Raw genomic sequence first — 18,042 nt, 5'->3', positions numbered from 1 at the left:
TTCTTTATGTTCTTCCCGATTTGCTGAATGTTATTGCTAATACTATTTTTTTCCTAAATATTTTCTTTTCTTTTTTTAGTTGTAGTTGGACACAATACCTTTATTTTATTTATTTGTATGTGGTGCTGAGGATCGAACCCAGGACCCCGAACGTGCTAGGCAAGTGCTCTACTGCTGAGCCACAACCCCAGCCCTATTTCTTTTTTAATTCTGTAAAAACGTTGGTGTTTTTGGTTTTTGTTTTTTCAGTGCTGAGGATGGAACCCAAGTCCTCACCTAGGCTAAGCAAGTGACCACATTCCCCAGCCCTGAGCAAATATTTGCTGGGTGCCTGCTGTTGTGGGGATGCTGGGAGCAGGGAGCTCTTTCTGTGGAGGCCGCCCTTGTTACATTAGTTACCTTTTTCAGAAACATTGTTCCCTTCGCCCTTCCCTGGTGGATTTTACTCCTCTTTGTTTTACAGCCAGGTTCCATGAGACCAGGGCAATGGCCAATACACTCTCTTGTCCTGACCATTATTCATTTTATAGTCAAATAATAAGAAAATCCACTTTGATTTTCCTTATATGAGTGGTGGAAGTAAGAAACAACGGATCTAAGTCAGGCGGGTGGTGAATGGCCTGTAATCCCAGTGACTCAGCAGGCTGAGGCTGAGGATCTCAAGTTCAAGGCCTGCCTCAGCAACTCAGTGAGGCCTTAAGAAACTTAGAGAGACCTTGTCTCAAATAAAAAATCGAAGGTCTGGGATGTAGTTCAACCCCTGGTACCCCCCGCCCCCCGCCAAAAAAAAAAAAAAGCAGTGTATCTAGCCTGACATGGTAACCTAGTTGTTATGACTGTTGCTATAAACAGATGGGAAAGTTGTTTGTTTCTTTTTCTTTTTTTGATCTGGAAAGATCGCTTTCAGGAAATAATATCAATAATAATTGAATGCCTATTATATGTAGCTGGGATTGCTGCACCCTGTATAAATGAATTCCCAAAGTCCCAAAGTAATTAAGCCAGGCAGGACTTAGAGATAAATGGTGGGAATGGAAGATGTGTGGCCCAACACTGCCGGCCAGTGTGGAGCAGGGCCCGGGTTTGCACTCTAGTGGCCAACGCCTTGGCCCCAGGGTCCTGCCGTTACAGATCTGTGCTTGTGCACTTCTCACTCTCAAGGATGGTGTCTTGCAGCCCATCTCCCCACCTGTCTGGAACTGCAGCAGAGGTTTCTTCATCTCAGTGGGTGACGGACAGCTCAGTTTGGTGTTAAGAAACTGCAGCAGCACCCAGGAGCCAAGGTGACAGCTGCCACAACACAGCTCTGGGAAACTGTCCCTCTGGGGATGTCCCTCCTGGGTGCTGAATGTGACCAATCATTAGGCAAACAGAGAATGGTGGAAGCTGCCAGGGAAAGAGGGGGCTGTGGGTGTACAACCCACTGTCCACGGGGAGCCCGGCCGCCACCTCTTCTGTCTGGGCAGGTGGGGATGATCAAGCATCAAGCTCAAGGACTAAAGAGGTGTCCAGAATACAGGAAGGTGATAGTTGTAGTTGCTTTGTGATAAAGTTTCAGCCATTCCTGGATGACACACTTCTTTTTCAGTCTCCGTATTTCCACTTTTTAGCTCCAAGCACTTGATGATGTCTCTGCAATAAGGAGAGGAAGCAGTGGGGTGGGCCTCGAAGCAGCATCCACCTGGCACAGGGAGCATGCTTTGCTTTCTGTCGTCCTGTTTTGAGGTGGCCCTTCTGGTTAGGTGAGTGGTGCTGCTTTCCATGAGTGATGGTGGTATGAGGTTACCTTCTAAAATAAATGTATGCAAGTGGGTGAGTCAACTCAACACAGCTAGTTTGCAAATAAAATCTAGAGCAGGAGTTCTCAACTTCGCACTCTTGGCACTGTGGTCTGGAAATGCAAAACCAATAGGAATGTGTCTTTGAGGATGGTCCAGCCATGTGACAGCCAGAAATCCGAGACAGGAGATTTGGGTAGTAATTAATATATAGCCAACTAAAATTGGCTCCATCAAAGTCAAATAAAACAACCCAGGAATCCCCAAGACTGAGGAGTTCAGACAGTGGACAAATCCACATGCTCTCCTGAGGTTGTTCCCTGCCTTGCTGGGGATACTCGGGGAATGGGTGTCTGATGGAAAAGAAGCTGGGGTTGCTTGCTTGTAGTGATTGCTGACTGTTCAGAAAACACTATGTGGAAAGTGCAAGTTATATTCAGTGCAGGTGGAAAGTGAATGGGGGAGGTGAAAATCAGATTGAGTGAGTTGGACTTGGAGCTGATCACACGGGGCTCAGATGATGGAGGCCTTGCTTTATCCTCTAGCACCTAGCCCTGTTTCACAGTGAGGTGCTGCCTTAAGAGAAGGCGAGGGTCTTGTTCCAGTCCTTGGCCCTCACAGGACCTGGACTAGTACTTCATATCAGGTGACATTTCATAAATGGGTCTTTACCATAATGATTTTAGCTGAAAAGCATTGAGTCTCCTAGATGGCGCGCACACAAAGGGAAAAATGCCAGTGTTCCCAAAGATGTGCAGGAGTTTCCCCTACTCCTTCCTGGGGGGCGGGGGGGGGATCAGCTTGTCCTGGAGGTTTCCCGTGTGCATCTGTTGGTGTATCCTCTTGCTTTTGTGCAAAAGAATGACACCTCTCAGCGCCTTACTTTTCACGAATTTCACTCTTTACCGGTTGTTAGGAATTCCATTTTATGGATGAACCCAGTGTTAACCCAGCCTCCCTCTGCGGACAGCTAGACTCTTTCCAGTCTCTTGCTGGCACAGTGCACGCCTGCTGCCAAGAGCCTCCTGATGCTTGGTGCTCATGCACACACCCGTAGGTTAATAATGAGGGGTGTAGCTGGAGAGTTGATGTGTGGACGCTTCTGCCAAAACAAAACAGAAAAAGCCTACAAGTTTAATCCGATACTGTGCGGCCCTCTCCATTCTTTCTCATTTTTCACTGGAAACATACAACTGTGAGACCTATCACTGCAGGATTATTGCAGGATGCAGAGAGAATGCTGGCTCTTACAGGGGTCAGTCATGGCCATCACAAATGTGTCTGCCCGTGGAATCGCTGTCAGCTCTCAGATGCACTCTATTTCCACTCCTCTCTCCCTCTCTTTCTCTCCCGCCTTCCTTACTTCCTACATTCATGCAATCTGGCCTCGGTGAATATGTGAGACTTCTATGTGTCTGACCTGTGAACGACTTAGAAAGTGGCCAGCAGGACTGAGTTACTAGAAGTGATACCTGTCCCTTTCTGAGCACACTCCACTCCCAGCCCTGGCTTACTGGAATGAGGATGCTATTTTTAAGAAAGAGCATTGTGTTTCATTGTGGAAATTTTGAGCATCTGAGCAGGCAGCTTGCTGGCTGACTTTAGGGTCCTGAAGCACAAGGACTATATTGGTTCAGCTCTGGACCCCAGCATCCCACCAGGACGTGGTCTGCAGGAGGAAGGGCAGAAGGAGGGTCTGCCGAGGACAAGTAATTATGTGAGTCATTGTTGCTATGCCCGGTTGGTTTTATTTATAGTTGTCGACATCCTGGGGGTTGGAGAGCTGGCAGGGCTGGGATTCTCTTTCCCAGGCTGTGCATACTGGAGCAAGGTGAGCCGCTGGCCTGGGCACTTCCACTGTGGTGCTGAAGGGGCCCCTCCTTCTCCAGACCCCTGGTTTTTCAGCCCTCCTGTGGGTGAGCTGCCCTTCACGGAATGGTGCAGACCCCAGGCGTTCCTTTCCTTCTCCGGGGCTGAGCTGGGAGGGGGGTGCCTGTGGGTTGGTGCCGACGAGCTGCCCTCTGGGGATAGCAGGCTGGGGTGGTGCTTGGGTTGGGTGTACTTCCGGCCTAAGTCTCCAGGTTCTGCTGGGCTGAGAGACATCATCTTTCTGGTTTCCACCTCCAGGGTGTTGCTATAAGGGACAGCCGGGGGTGGAGGAGACTCCTGGCCCCTTTATGTAATACTCCACCACAGCATGGCTGGAGGAAAGACTGGGAAGGAGACCCAAGCCCAGGCTGAGACTCCACTGTGCCTCGCCTCTCCATAAACCTGGGTGCTTTGTTTTCTGCTTCCCTCTCTCATCTGCAAAATGTAAAAAGTAATAGTGCTTTCCTTTTTCTTTTTAAATGAATCCTGCTTTTTGAAATAGGTAATATAAGTTTGGGGACAAAAAAATACATATATATATATATATATATATATATATATTTTTTTTTTTTTTTTTTTTTTGTACCAGAGATTGAACCTGGGAGTGCTTAATCACTGAGCCACATCTCCAGCCCATCTTTTATTTTTTATTTTGAGACAAGTTCTCACTAAGTTTCTGGGCCTGGTTTTGAACTTGTAATCCTTCTGCTTCAGCCTCTGGAGCCTCTGGGATAACAGGCATGCGCCCTGGGACAAAGTATCTTTTACTTGGACCATCGCTCTATTTTCCCATCTCACTAACGGACAAAACCCCAAATATGGCTGTGTTCCTGACTTAGCCAAGACCTAACAGAAAGGCATTCTGAGGAGAGTGAACAGACATGGAAGGCCTCTATTTTGTTGGTGTGACATTGTTGTGGGCCTAGCCTGGGAAATGTGGGTGTGACCCTGGTGTATGGGCGTGGCCTTGATGTGGACTCAGCCTGGGAGATAGGTGTGCCTTTGGTGTGTGGGGCGTGGCCTTGATGTGGGCGTGGCTGGATGTGGCCTCCATGTGGGGCGTGGCCTTGATGTGGGTGTGGGCGTGGCTGGGCGTGGCCTTGATGTTGTGGACTTGTCTTTCCAACAGGTGCTGCGAGTGGCTGAGATGCTGTGGTGGAGGCGAGCCCAGGCCGCGCACTGTCTGGCTGGGACACCCCGAGAAGAGGGACCAAAGATATCCTCGGAATGTTATCAACAACCAGAAGTACAATTTCTTCACCTTTCTTCCTGGGGTATGTGCTGGCAGGTCCAAACCCTTTTCTTTTCCCACCACAAATTGAATGGATGGTGCCAGTCTTGGCAGAGTGGGGCCCCTGGGCAGGTTTGGCGAACACTGTGTGTTCTTTCTGCTGCCTTCGTCATGGATGATTCATCTTTCCTGGCCTGAGCACCTGCAGGGAACTTCCTTCTGTCATCAAGGCTGTGACACTCTGCCTGTTTGGTTAGAATAACTTCCCATTTATTTGATGTGTTGAAACTAAGAATGGGAAAGGTATTTGGGGAACCCAGCATTATAATCAAAACATCAGCAGAGAATATCAGCCACACTTCTTTATTTCCTCTTCTCACCATGAAACACATGCTCAGGAGTATAGGAAAATTGGAAAATGAAAGTATAGAGGAAAAAAAAACACTAAGATAAATTTTAACCCTACTATCTGGAGAGGGACATTGTACTTACATGTTTCCTGGTGAATGTTTCTAGAGTCAACGCTTCTCCATTGACTTGTGCAAATCTACGGATGGACTGAGCACACTTTTCCCCAGTACTCACCCAAATTACATTTCTTTTTTTTAATCTAGCATGTCTGTGTGTGTGTGCGCGCGCGCGCGCACTAGGTGGGGTGGGGTGGGGGGGAGGAACTTGGGGGTTGAACCCACTGAACTGCACACCAGCCCTTTTTATTTTTTATTTTGAGAAAGGGTCTCACTAAGTTATTGAGGCTGGTCTTAAACTTGTGATCCTCCTGCCTCAGTCTCCTGAGTCTCTGGGATTATAGGAATATGTCACTGTGTCTGGCTTCCAGTATAGCTTTGAAATATAAGCCTGTTGACTTTAGAAGGAGCAACAGCAATCAGTTCAAATGCAGGAAGGAAAAAAATCTCTAGTATGAGAAGTTGGGCAACGATAAGGAAGCCTGGGTATGTTACAGTGTGGTTCAAGATTAATTTGAATGTTTTTAGGGGTGATTTTGACTATGTCTAGTACTAGCTGCCACAAACCACAACTTGCCCAAATCTGTGTATCTTAAGTCAAAAAAATAAAAGTTTTCTTCTCTCTCATGGGAAATCTTACGTGCACTGGTCACTGTCCTCTGTCTTGTAGCTATGCCATCCAGATTGTATGGCTACCAAATTCCAGGACTGGGTAAGAGGTGTACTGGCTTTGAACTGCCTTAGCCTAGAAGAGCCAAGAAACTTTCTCTCCTGCTCATTGGTCAAAACTAGTTACATGGGATCAGTCTCAGACCCAGGGCTCCAGGGAGTAGTCAGAACTCTACCAGAACCCTCCTGACCGGGCTAGGATTCCGCAGTACTGTTCTGTGGTGTTGAAATCCTATTTAGCCATCACTATTTGTCGTCCTTTTCTGATCTGACTTTACAACATAAGCATGTCTTACTAAAACTGTTTCTGTAGTAACATTTCCAGTTGCCTACCTGATTTGAAAAGTACGTCGTTTAAGAAGTAAAGCACCACAGAGTCGACGCCCCCTGCATGCCACCGCCACCAACTACTGTTCTGAATTTGTTGTTTACAGTTTCCATGGATATCTATTTACTTTTTCAAGTGGAATTTTCACTCCCCATGTGTTTTGCTAGGTAGCTTATGGAACTGCTTAAGCTTTATGTGAAGAGGGGCATGGGAGTCGTAACCCTCGCCTAAGAATGTTTTTAAATATTCACTTCCCACACCTCACCCACCAGGTGAGCCCTAAACATCTCCTCTCTGCCTTCCAGGTACTGTTCAACCAGTTCAAGTACTTCTTCAACCTCTACTTCTTACTTCTCGCCTGCTCCCAGTTTGTTCCTGAAATGAGGCTTGGCGCTCTGTATACCTACTGGGTCCCCCTGGTGAGTAGATCAGCCTCCTTCCTTGAGTTGCCGCAGAGGTTTGCAAACAGTTCTTTGTCTCCTCCCACCCACCCCACCCTGATCTCAGCAGCAGGCCTTTTAGTGCCCTCTGGTCAACACATTGGGAGTCCCCGGGATTTTAATGTCAAACACTGCCAACATCAGACTGCAGCAAAGTCTGGCCATTCATCTGTCCGTGGGTCAGTTGTCATTCATTATTTCACAAATTACTTATTGCGTTCTATTGTATATGGCACAATTTTAGACTCTGGGGACACTTGACAAATGATAAGACAAATCCTCTGCCCTCATGAGTTGTATTATTGGAATTATTTTCTCAGATCACGTTTTCTGTTTATTCTGTGTGGGGTGTTACAGTGTGGTGGTTGGAAAAGCAACAAAATCTGTGCTTTCGTGTATCTGAAGTGCCCCTCCATTCCTTCTTTCCCCTCCTTTTCTTTCTTCTCCCCCTTTTGGAAAATGGTTACGGAGCACCTACTGTGTGCTGGGTGAGGGGATCACAGCAGCGAGTGGAATAGGTGAAAGTCCCTGTCCCTGTGAGCCTGACGTTTGGAGGAGACAGACAATCCATGGATAAGTGCTGGTGTTTCAGCTGCTGTGGAGATAGGAGGGCGAGGCCAGGCTCCGTGGCTATGCCAGCTTGCTCAGTGCTGCCTGTGGGTGGTGTTGGAGGGGCCTTCTTGCCAGGGCAGCCATGATGGGAATGGAGTTTTCAGGGGGCTGCAGTGCCCGGCCCCTGTGCTGAGCATGTGCTTAGAGCATTGAGGAACAGAAGAAAGCACAGAGAGGGCCGGCCTTCTACCCTGTTCTCCAAACAGAGGCATTATGTATGGAATTATTTCTCACCAAGTGGGACTCAAGGGGAACCTGTAGGTTCTTACAAATCTTGTTAAATTTTTTACTTAAGAGAAAGTTGTAAAATTAGAAGACCTCCTTCCACAAAAGCCTTGTGGTTGCTGTTGGTGTTAGCAGGTGGGAGACGATAGGATTTGGTGCAGAAGTACTTCCAAAGTAGAGAGCCAGCTGCCGAGGGATCGACCGTGGGTGGGTGTCATGCACGGTGTGTGCCAGGTTAGGAGATGTGTTGTGCTCAGAAGAGGAGGAGGCGGATTTCTTCCCCAGAAGCAGCAGAGGTGCTCTTGGAAGTCAGGAACAGTCTTCTCTTGCTGAGTCATTTGTGACTGAGGTGGGATGCTGGGAGAATCTTCATCCAGGCCCCTATCTCTGGGGTGACCGACCCTCCTGTGCCTGATGCTTCACCAATGCCAGTTGCTACCTGTGCTCCTCTGCACTGGAAGTAACCCTCAGGAAGCCTCACCTTATCAGCTGAGATGCCAGAGGTAGCCGGGCTCATAGCATGAAGCCTGGGGTTGACAGTGAGCCCACGTTCCATCCAGACATGGGCAGGTGCAAACCTGACCAGGGGCTGCCAGACCCACGTGTTGGCAATTTGCTTTACATGAAGCATCCTCACCCCCTGCGTGGATCAGACCCTCCGCCATTCACTGCACCCTTGCACAAATTAAACCATAAGTTATTGTTTTAAAAAAGTGACAGTGTACGTGAAATATCATTTATCACACTACCTTCTGCTGATGATCTTACGACGTAGTTGAGGCAGTACATTGCTGGGGATGTGGCTGCATGGTGGGGCGTTGGCTGGCACGCATGAAGCTCTGGGTTCATTCCCCAGCACTGCAAAAAAGAAAAAAAGTAATAAGTCCACCTGATTCAGGAAACACAGAAACGTCTGTGCCAAAAAATATCTGCCTTAAGCTACTTAGTGATACCCTGCCTCAAAATAAAAAGGGCTGGGTATGGCTCAGTGGTTAACCACACCTGGGTTTAATCCCTGGTATCTTCCCGCAACAAAAAAAAAAAAAAAAATTTTTTTTCTCATGCAGTCACTGACCTTTCACATGCAGGGTAACATTGTGTTAAACTCTAGATACCCGTAGGTGCCTGTGTTTTATAAACGGCATCCCAAGATGTCCACAAGACAGCTGGGTGTCCCCTGCCACACCTTTGTCTCTCAGATGTGCTGTGCACCTGGCCTGTAGGCCTGTGGCAGTCCTCTCGTGTTATATCCATCTGCCCAGTGTGTAGTGTCAACCCATCATCTGATCAGTTCTTGGGGTACAAACATATTAGCACCTCTCCAGCCTCATTTATATTGCAATTGGCACCCATGTGGGGAGAAGACATTGGCCACATCTGTCAAAAATTTGCTCCCCTTTTCACCTGGATTAACGTAGACGTGGCAACCTAAGCGACTGATGACAATTGGGTAGGAAATCAGATAAGCTCTGTTGAGTTTTTTCAGAGGCATTTATTGGAAGTTCCCATGCAGAAAGGATCAGAACAGGAAACGGGACTCGTTGCTTGGGATAGAGAACACGGGGCTTTCGGTGAGCAGGGTGTGGCCTGGGTTCACGCTCAGCTCAGGCTGTGCAGGACAGGGACTTACTCTCCATTTCCACGCAGCGGGGCTTGGGAGGTCATGAAGGGCTTTGGAATTCTGTGTGTGGTGCAGAATGCAGACGGTGTCCTGCCCAGCGTGGCTGATGTTACTCAACACGGGGAGCACACGGCGGTACTCAGTAGCTGCCCAATGGTGGGCTAGCTATACTCTGCAGGTTGCCCTGGAGTTGACGGCTATGAAGTAGCTCTGTGTGTGTTGCCCTGCGATGTGCACCGTGGTTTTCATTGCATGAGAAAAGTAGGTTGCAGAATAACGTGAACCATATATTCCAAGGGTTGTGATCACCTTCTGGCAAGTGCTTCTTCCGAGGCCTGATTTATGGGCAGCAGCCAGGAGGGATTTTCCCCAAAGCTGGGTAACTGTGGAGCTGGGAGGTGCCTTTTATCCTCTTAAGTGTTCTTGACCTCCTCCCACAGGACTCACATCGCAAGTCACCTCAGTTGCTGAGTCACCAGAAACTAAGTAGATCATATGTGCATTCAGGTCTGAAACCCTGTGGGAGGAAGTCAGTCCCTCCTGCGGTGGTAGGCCAGGTGGCACCTGGGGCTGGTGAACCAGGAGCAGAGTGTTGCGGGTGACTTATCGCAAGTGCTGCGCCCTTTCCCCTACTGCTCTTTCTCCATCGGCAGTGGTGCTGGGGAGTTCCCTGCCCAGTGGCAGCTGGAGAGGGTGAGGCAGGTGGCCTGGAGCCTGGTAGTTAGGGTCTGGGATGACCTGAGGGTGCCTGTCCTCTGAGAGGAGTCCAGCCTCCGCTCCAGTGTTGCCTCCAAGCTAACATGATGCTCTGAGTTTTCAAGAGAAGCCAGGAGCCTGATTGTCAGTGTAGGCAGTCATTACCGTTTTTTCTTTTAGCCGCAGCCTCTGCCACCGCCTCTGCTGGGGGTGGAAGCCAGGCAGGTGAACAGCTTGTCTGCAGGTGCGAGCAGCCTCTGGAGGGCTCTCACTTCATGCCACGGACCTATTTCTTTTTTGGTACTGGGGATTGAATCCAGGGGTGCTTAACTAAGCCACATCCCCAGCCCTTTTTTGTATTTTATTTAGAGACAGGGTCTCGCTAAGTTGTTTAGGGCCTTGCTAAATAGCCGAGGTTGGCTTTGAACATGTGATCCTCCTGCCTCAGCCTCCTAAGCTGCTGGGAGTACAGCCATGCACCACCCCATCCAGCCCATGGGCCCTTTTATATTGAGCTTTTCCAAGATGCTTAAGTTTGGGGTGTTTGTCTTGTGTTTCTACAACTCTTAATAAGGACTATAGAAAAGGGATGACGATTAAAGACAGATTAGCATCTATTTTTCAGGTGATGGTGGCTGATTTCACCTAATATCTTTTTAGTGAGTGTGTCATAGTCGCACACGAAGCCGTGGTTCCTTGTGATGAGTTTGTGCACTCAGAGGACAGTTTGATGACTCTCGGTCTTCGGTGCCTCCCTTTCCCGTCCCTCCTCCCTCTCCCGATTCCTCTTCCTCTCCTGCACTCTTCTCCTTCCTCTCCTAAGAGATTTTTTACCTACAAAATAAAATTCAAATTCTTGGCTAGAATATATTTTGAAATGTCTTCTGACCACACCAAAAGGGCTTTCGTTTCCAATCTCGCCGTAAGGTCAGGGGTTCAGAATGCAGGCCATGGGGCCAAATGGTTTGGGCCCGGCTTTTAGCTGCAGCTGAGAAGGGGTGTGCTTCGGGCTGGAGGTGCCGCTGGAGGTGGAGCGCTTGCCCACACACACAAGGAAGTGGTCTACGTTAAAACAAGCCTCTTTTCTTAGCCTGTTTCCACATCTGTAAGACAGGGATGGTCACGTCTAGGTCCTGACTTATTAGGAAAATGAAATGAATTTTTGCAAGAAAAAAAATGCTTTTCATATAGTTCATGATGTATAATAAGAAATTCTCAGAATATGTCTTTTGTTTTGCAATCCTGGGGCTGGAACCAGGGCTGGACAGACACTCTACCAGGGAGCCACGCCCCCAGCTCCATGTCCTCATTTTAATTTTGAAATTCTTACAGTAGTGACAGTGCTACTTGTTGTCTAGGTTAAGTTTGAGGGTTTAATAGCTCTTTTCCTTACTATTAACATATTGTGTGTGGGGGGGAATTCTTAGGAGATAGCTTGAATGGTTGGTATGATGACCAAATAGTAAATCTAGATGTTGTCATTGAGGTATAAGGTAACTACCAGACAGCACACAGCAGGTGAGTTTTCAAGTCTGTTTTGACATTTCTCAATACTCAGATAAACCACCTCGATCAAGATACAGAAGGTTTCCGTCACTGTGGAAAATTCCCTCCTTCTCTCTGCCTCTTCTGGTCACCTCCCACCCCCACTGGAGGAAATTACTTTTCTGATTTTTTTTTTATCCCCCATAGATTAGTGTTGCTCTAGTAAATCCATCAATCAATCTCTCTCTCTCTCTCTCTCTCTCTCTCTCTCTCTCTTCCCCCCCCCTTCCCTCCCCCCCAGGTTTTCCCCAAACTCTTGGGCTCAAATGATCCCACTGCCTTAGCTTCCTGAGTGGCTGGGCTTAGTCTATTTTTGATGTACAACTTTATAAAAGAGGCTTAGCATCTTGGGGACTGCTTGTCTGCACGATGGCAGGATTTCCTTACCAGCTCAGACTGCCCCCCTCCCAGTAAAACTCTTCCTTAAGAATCGTGTGGATGTTAGGGGTATCTTAAAGTGGACAGTTGGAATGTATTTCTGGATGACGTTCGCATCCTTTCGTCAAGCAGTTTCTAGCCTAGGAGTTCAGATTAATCAGAATGTGCGTGCGCATGTGTGGCTGGTATGATTCAGGTGCTATTTATTCGCAGCCCAGAGGTTAGTGAGTCGATCCTATCTTTGAATGAACCACCGTTTTCATTAGCATCAATGGGATTTACCCAGGCCCAGGCAGAGAGAAATAGAAACTGGAACATTTGGGGAAAAAACACAGCGAAAACCCAGATTCTGGTACAGAACAGCAAAGCAGCAGGTGGGGGTGGGGAGAGTTCTGCGAACCAGGTCTGAGCTCCCTCCAGAACACATTTCTCTCGCCTTCCTGTGTTGTCTGGTTATGCGTTTATTGTGAAATGTACCAGTTTTCCTTTGGCTGGGGCATGTTTTACATCTGATTGGAAGCGGGAGCAATCCCTCAGTTGTAACCGTGCGTGGGTCTTTGGAGGAGTTTCACGAAGCTGCACATCCCTGGCAAGGTTTATGTAAGAGATTTAAAGTCCTTTGAGTTGAAATTAACCTATTTGACAGCATGAGCAATATGAAAATGGAATCCTGGGCTGGGGTGGTGGCTCAGTGGTAGAGCATTTGCCTGGCATGTGTGAGGCACTGGGTTCGATTCTCAGCACCACATATAAATAAATGAATAAAATAAAGGTCCATCAATGTCTAAGAATATTTAAAAAAAAAAAAAAAAGAAAATGGAATCCTCAAAGGACCACAGTGCTCACCCCGGGCAGTAACTGTTCCTGCGATCTTTAAAAGAAGGCAGAGGGGACCGGTGGGAGAATACAAAGACGACTGCGAAAGTGTAAGAAAAATGAAGGAATGATTTTGCTTCTATTGATACAAGAGGAAAAATCTGAATTGGAAATAGATTGTTGCTGTGCATGCCTCTTCACTCCCCCACCAGATTTTTTGGGGTCCTGAACTGAGGGGAAGGTCCATGATTTTGTGGTGTGTTTTAATGTTTATTGGTTGATACTTACATGATCAATGCTTTACCATGATTTCTTTATAAAAAAGTTAAAAAATTAAGTGGTGGCATGTGCCTATAATCCCAGCAGCATAGGAGGCTGAGGCAAGAGGATTATAAGTTTGAGGCTAGCCTCAGCAACTTAGTGAGGCCCTAAGCAACTTACACCATGTCTCAAAAAAATAAAAAGGCCTGGGGATGTGGCTCACTGGTAAGTGCCTCTGGTTTCAATCCCTGGTACAAAAAAAAAAAAAAAAAAAAAAATAGTTGAAACAAGTTCCTTTCAGTCCAGAAAGTTAGAAAGTACTCAGCAGGTCACTTGCTCTTTGTTGTTCATAGGGACAGCGTTGTGCTGTGCATTCTGGAAGGTTGACTTCCCCTCTCTGCTGTCAATGCAGTGGACGGTTCTTATTATTTTTTTAACGTTGCTGAATGGTCCCTGTTAGTGGCCCCGTCCACCTGGGTTGCTGGAGATGCACAGGAGGGTGGCTTCCTTGCTCCGTGGTGTGGGTGCACATGGCCTGATGAAATGCATTTTGACAGTGGCACCGTGAGTGAGAGGTGCCTGTGAGCAGATGTGTCCCTGGCCTGTGGAGAGATGTCGGGTTTCCTAGGCATTTCCCTTCCAGGCCCTGCGATGGCGCACGGGTGTGCCACATGACGCTGGTGGCCGCCTCTGTGTTTCTCTAGTAGCTTGTCTCCAGGTGTGAGTGAGTGCGTGTTCCCAGAGGGAGAGCAAAGACTGGGGTGTGTGCAGGGCAGTGGTGCGGGATGACCCCTGGGTCCTGCCCACTGCCCTACTGAGCGGCCTCTCACCTCTTCTGCCCCTGGCATCTGCAGAAAGTACAGTTGTTTGTTTTAAGCAGGGCTCACCCCCTGTCCCTCTCCTTTCAGGGCTTCGTGCTGGCTGTCACTGTCATCCGAGAGGCGGTGGAGGAGATCCGATGCTATGTGCGCGACAAGGAGGTCAACTCCCAGGTCTACAGCCGGCTCACGGCAAGAGGTCAGCCTGGGCTACGGGGCCATGGGTTGCAGCTGTCACAGGCCACTGACGGTCACGGGAGCAGAGTTGAAGGCCTGGGCTGGGGTGTGGCACGTGGGGAGACTGTCGCTCGGTCACTGGGTGGCTTGAACTTGGGAGAGGGGGCGGCACGGCTCTATCTGCCCTGGGCCTGGTAGGACTCGGGCAGCTTCGCTGGCCCAGGGCTCTGCCCCTGGCCTTGTAAGAATTGGTCCCGTCAAATACCTGCCCGTGGTCAGCCTCAACCTGGAGTTAAATTCTGTGCCCTCCTGAGCTGCCCGCTCCCTTTCCCCGCTGGCTGAGGAAGAAGAGGGCGCCCTCCTGTCACGTGGGAGGCCATGAGCAGCTTTCAAAGATAACCAGGTTTCAGAGGTTCTCTGTCCGCAGCGATCACTCTCCAGGCAAACCCTGCAGCGTTAGTTTTCACAAAGACAACACATTGACACAGACGCTCCATCTGCGACATCACCTCTGAGGGCAGCTTATAAATCCTCCACATGGAGGCATCGTGGGCATGACTTTGACCTGAAGACAAGGGGCCTGATGAACTTGGTCCCTGAGCCCTGGTAGGGCTTGTTGCACATTTTAGATGGTGGCACTTTAAAGCCCACCCCAGGAGACCCCCGGAGAAGCCAGGAGTGGCCTCGCCAAGGCTGCCTTCGGTTTGAAGGTGAGCCAGTCTGAGTGGAGAAAGGTGCAGTCGGTTGTCCTCTAGGATGACCAGCTCTCCTCAGGAATTCACACTGTTTTAGGAGAGCCGAGGGGAATCCAAACCATGCCTCGCCTGCAGGAAACCGAGGATTCCGGCGGAGATGCTCAGGGGCCTTGGTTCCTGACCGGGGTCTGAGCTACAGTGTGTAGTTCAGCTTCCACCCAAGCAGTCTGTCCACGGGTTCAGGATTTTTAGTAGTATTTTCTTCCAGGAGAAATGTTGGGGTGATATGTTTTGGGCTCATCCACCAACAACTGAAATTCTAACATATCCTGACAGCGTGGGGATGTTCAGTGTTTATGAATGCATTTTTATCCTTGGTGGTCTTAGAAATTCATCATTTCTGAGATGCGGGGAGATTCGGAGTTGCTCTAGAAATGCTTCATTAAGGCAAAGCTACTGTATTCAGGACGTTTTGCCACCTAAAGAAACAAGCCAGTGTAATCCCCGCAGAAGGCTCCGGCTTTCCGCGTGGGTAGTCAGAAGGCCTTGTGCAGGGGTCTTTTTGTGGTCGTGTGTATTAAATCCGCCCTTAATAACATATTCTTACTATAACATCGAAAATGCTTGGCAACCGACAAAAGCCCCACCAGAGAGGGCGCAGAGGGTCTCTCAAGCTCAAGACAAGGGGCCCGGGGCTCCCACTCGGCCGCCCTCCTCCCTCCTTGGTTCTTTTCATATCGCAGTGGCTTTTCCTGTCCTCCCTGAGCACCCCTTCCCAGCTCCTGCCTCCACTTCGCTCAGTTCTTGAAAAGACGCTCAGGAGAATTGGCAGATGGCTCCAGCATCAAACACTTGTCTTCCTTTGTTGGTGGCCTTTTGTGGCCCATGGCCCCCATTGTCCTGCTGGTGCAACCGCGAAGGCAACAGAACACAGTTTTGAATATTAGCCCAGGCCCTCACTCCGCAATTTGTCTTGAGAGCCCAACAAAACAGCCAGCCGACTGTCAGCCTGGAGAGCCACGGAGGCGGCTCCAGTTACTTGATACATTAGGGGGGTGGGGGGAGGCCAGAGTCACAAGCCCACGCGGTGAGGCCGCAGCGGGAGGAAGGAGAGAACCAGCTTTTTGACTTTGCTGGTAGAATTTCCTTAAGGGACGCTTTCCACCAACAGCACCTCCTTGAGTAAGTTCAGAAGCAAAATGAAGTAACTGTCCAGGATTCTCAGAAACAGATGACCTTCATCAGTAGGCTGTAGGCCATGATCGTTGCTGACATTCTACAGCATTTCCTGATTAATAGTAGCCATATTTGTACCAATGTAGCTTTTTAACTTAAACTTTCTGGCTAGTGGGGGGAAAAATATTGCAAAACTCCTCTAGGGATCTCCTGTAGCCCCTTGCAGAGGCAGCCATTGTTAACAGGAAGCACATCTGCTTTTCAAGGAGCCTCTCTACACACACCCCACGTCATTGGAGAGTCAAGTTGCGGAGAAAATCCCTTTTTATCCCTATATATTCGTGTCTAATTCTCAATAGAACATTTCTTGCACATAACAGTGCAAATATCAAAATCAGGAAACTTGCCCTTGATCCATTACTATTGATCTCATTTATAGTCTTCACTCAAATTTTACTATTTGTCCTGAAAATGCCCTTTGTGGATTTTCTCTCCCCTGGTCCAGGAACCCGCCAGTTCACTGGTGGTATTTCATTCTCGATCCTTGGCCTCTCACCTGGCACAGCTCCTGGGTTTCTTTGTCTTGCATGACATTGACTTTTTTTTTTTTTTTTTTTTAAAGGACAGGCCAGTTTCAGGCTAGTCCCTTGGTAACCTGTCCCTTGGTTTTTATTTAGCTGATGTTGCTTCAGAATTAGATTCACGACATGCATTTTGGTTGGGAATTGATATACTTTTAAGAATTGCCAAAGGTGCAGATTCTTATTGGCAGACGGCTATAGTTTTAGAGGCTTTAATTTAATGATTAAAAAAAAAAAATTTCAGACTTAGACTCAAAAAAAAAAAAGAATGATTTTAGGACAGCTGAGCCAAAAGCTCTGATAATGAGCACCTTACCATTGAGAGGGAAAGTGGACCACGGTTAACTGTTTTTGTTTTTCATGTGCTGCTGAGGATGCCCCCCCCCCCCCCAGGCTAGGCAAGTGTCCTGAGCCACGCCCCTAGCCCAGATAACAGTTTTCAAACTGCATTTTTCTGTGACCTTTATTTTCACACGGGGGGTTTCTGTTGGGGTAGTTCTCGTTTTCCATGGGCATTGACATATTTTTAGTGGGAAGTTCTGAGTTCCCCTCAGAACACACACCGTTGCCATGGTGAAAGCATCTGTTCTGCAGGGAGGCGAAAGCCAGAACTTTCCTTTCAGTCCAGACTTTCCGGAATGCCCCATCTGACAAGAGAGCACGTATGTCGGGAGTATTTTAAATATTTTGGATCGGCACAGGATTCGATACTGAGTTAAAGATGGAAATAAAAAAATTCTACAGAGGTGTAACTGGAATTAATGATAGCTCACCCCAGCTGTATTGAGCGAATTGACCCTGAGCAGAACAGGCCATGAACATCTAAGAATGTTCTAGGGCCTCGGTCCAACAGCTTTTAAAAATAGCTGCTTCCAACATGTTGCATCGTCTGGTTGAGTTGATGGTGGGAGTATGGTGGCCCTCATAAGGAACAGTTCCTCTCCTGACACTGCCTTGTTACTTCTGAGCAGTTTCTGCCGGTTGAGAGTAGTGGTTCTGAGCTCTGCAGAAGGGTCTCCACTGCACCTCTCCCTGCTAGGTGGGCAGGTCCTGTTAAGTTCCCAGCAACCAGGTCGTTTTAATGTCCCCCACTGTGGAGAGTTGCTACCTTGTACCTCTTGCACGAGAGGACTTGGCACTGTGCCTACAACTTTATGTGAACTGGAGAAAGGCTGATGGTTTTGCTGCAGGGGTTGGTTAAGGAGTGTATAGATGGAGGCATGAGCCAGAGGTTTGGGAACCCATCTGAGAGGAGCTGTGATGTCTTTCCAGAGGAGGTGACCTTTATCCTGAGTTTTGGATACAAAAGAGCAGGCCTGGCCCTGGGATTTGTGGGACCCTCTGTCAGTCAAGCCTGTAGGACCCATGTTCAAACGTCATTAAGAATTTCATTGCCAGGTGCAGTGGCATGTGCCTGTCATCTCAGCTATGTAGGAGCTGAGCCAGGAGGATGGGAGATCCTGGGTGTCCAAGGGCAGCCTGGGTAGCTTAGTGAGACCCTGACTCATTATTGGGTGCTGAACCACTGGGCTACATCTCCAGCTTTTTGTTTGTTTGTTTGTTTTTAAATTTTGAGACAGGGTCTGGCTAAGTTGCCAAGACTGGTCTCAAACTTGCCTTAGCCTTCCAAGTTGCTGGAATTATAGGCATGTGCCACAG

The 18,042-nt window shown here is 48.3% G+C and overlaps 1 protein-coding gene across 2 annotated transcripts in view; it reads left to right on the top strand.

The window, feature by feature from the left end:
- The window catches only part of ATP9A (ATPase phospholipid transporting 9A (putative)), a 118,963-nt gene that overhangs the window by 22,890 nt on the left and 78,031 nt on the right, over window positions 1–18,042 (top strand). The window contains exons 1-4 of one of the 2 annotated variants that reach the window (XM_081289575.1): window positions 3,351–3,495; window positions 4,777–4,921; window positions 6,648–6,761; window positions 13,845–13,953. In XM_081289575.1, the coding sequence (XP_081145701.1) occupies window positions 3,494–3,495; window positions 4,777–4,921; window positions 6,648–6,761; window positions 13,845–13,953 (370 nt within the window). In that variant the 5' untranslated portion in view covers window positions 3,351–3,493. Of the gene's footprint in view, window positions 1–3,350; window positions 3,496–4,776; window positions 4,922–6,647; window positions 6,762–13,844; window positions 13,954–18,042 lie in introns of those variants that run through there. The other variant, XM_081289574.1, reaches the window with a different exon arrangement.

Source organism: Spermophilus citellus (assembly GCF_964194105.1).
Source record: "Spermophilus citellus genome assembly, chromosome: 4".
Taxonomy (NCBI): domain Eukaryota; kingdom Metazoa; phylum Chordata; class Mammalia; order Rodentia; family Sciuridae; genus Spermophilus; species Spermophilus citellus.
Note: the sequence above shows the minus strand (reverse complement) of the source record. Positions and strands in the feature narration are given on the sequence as shown.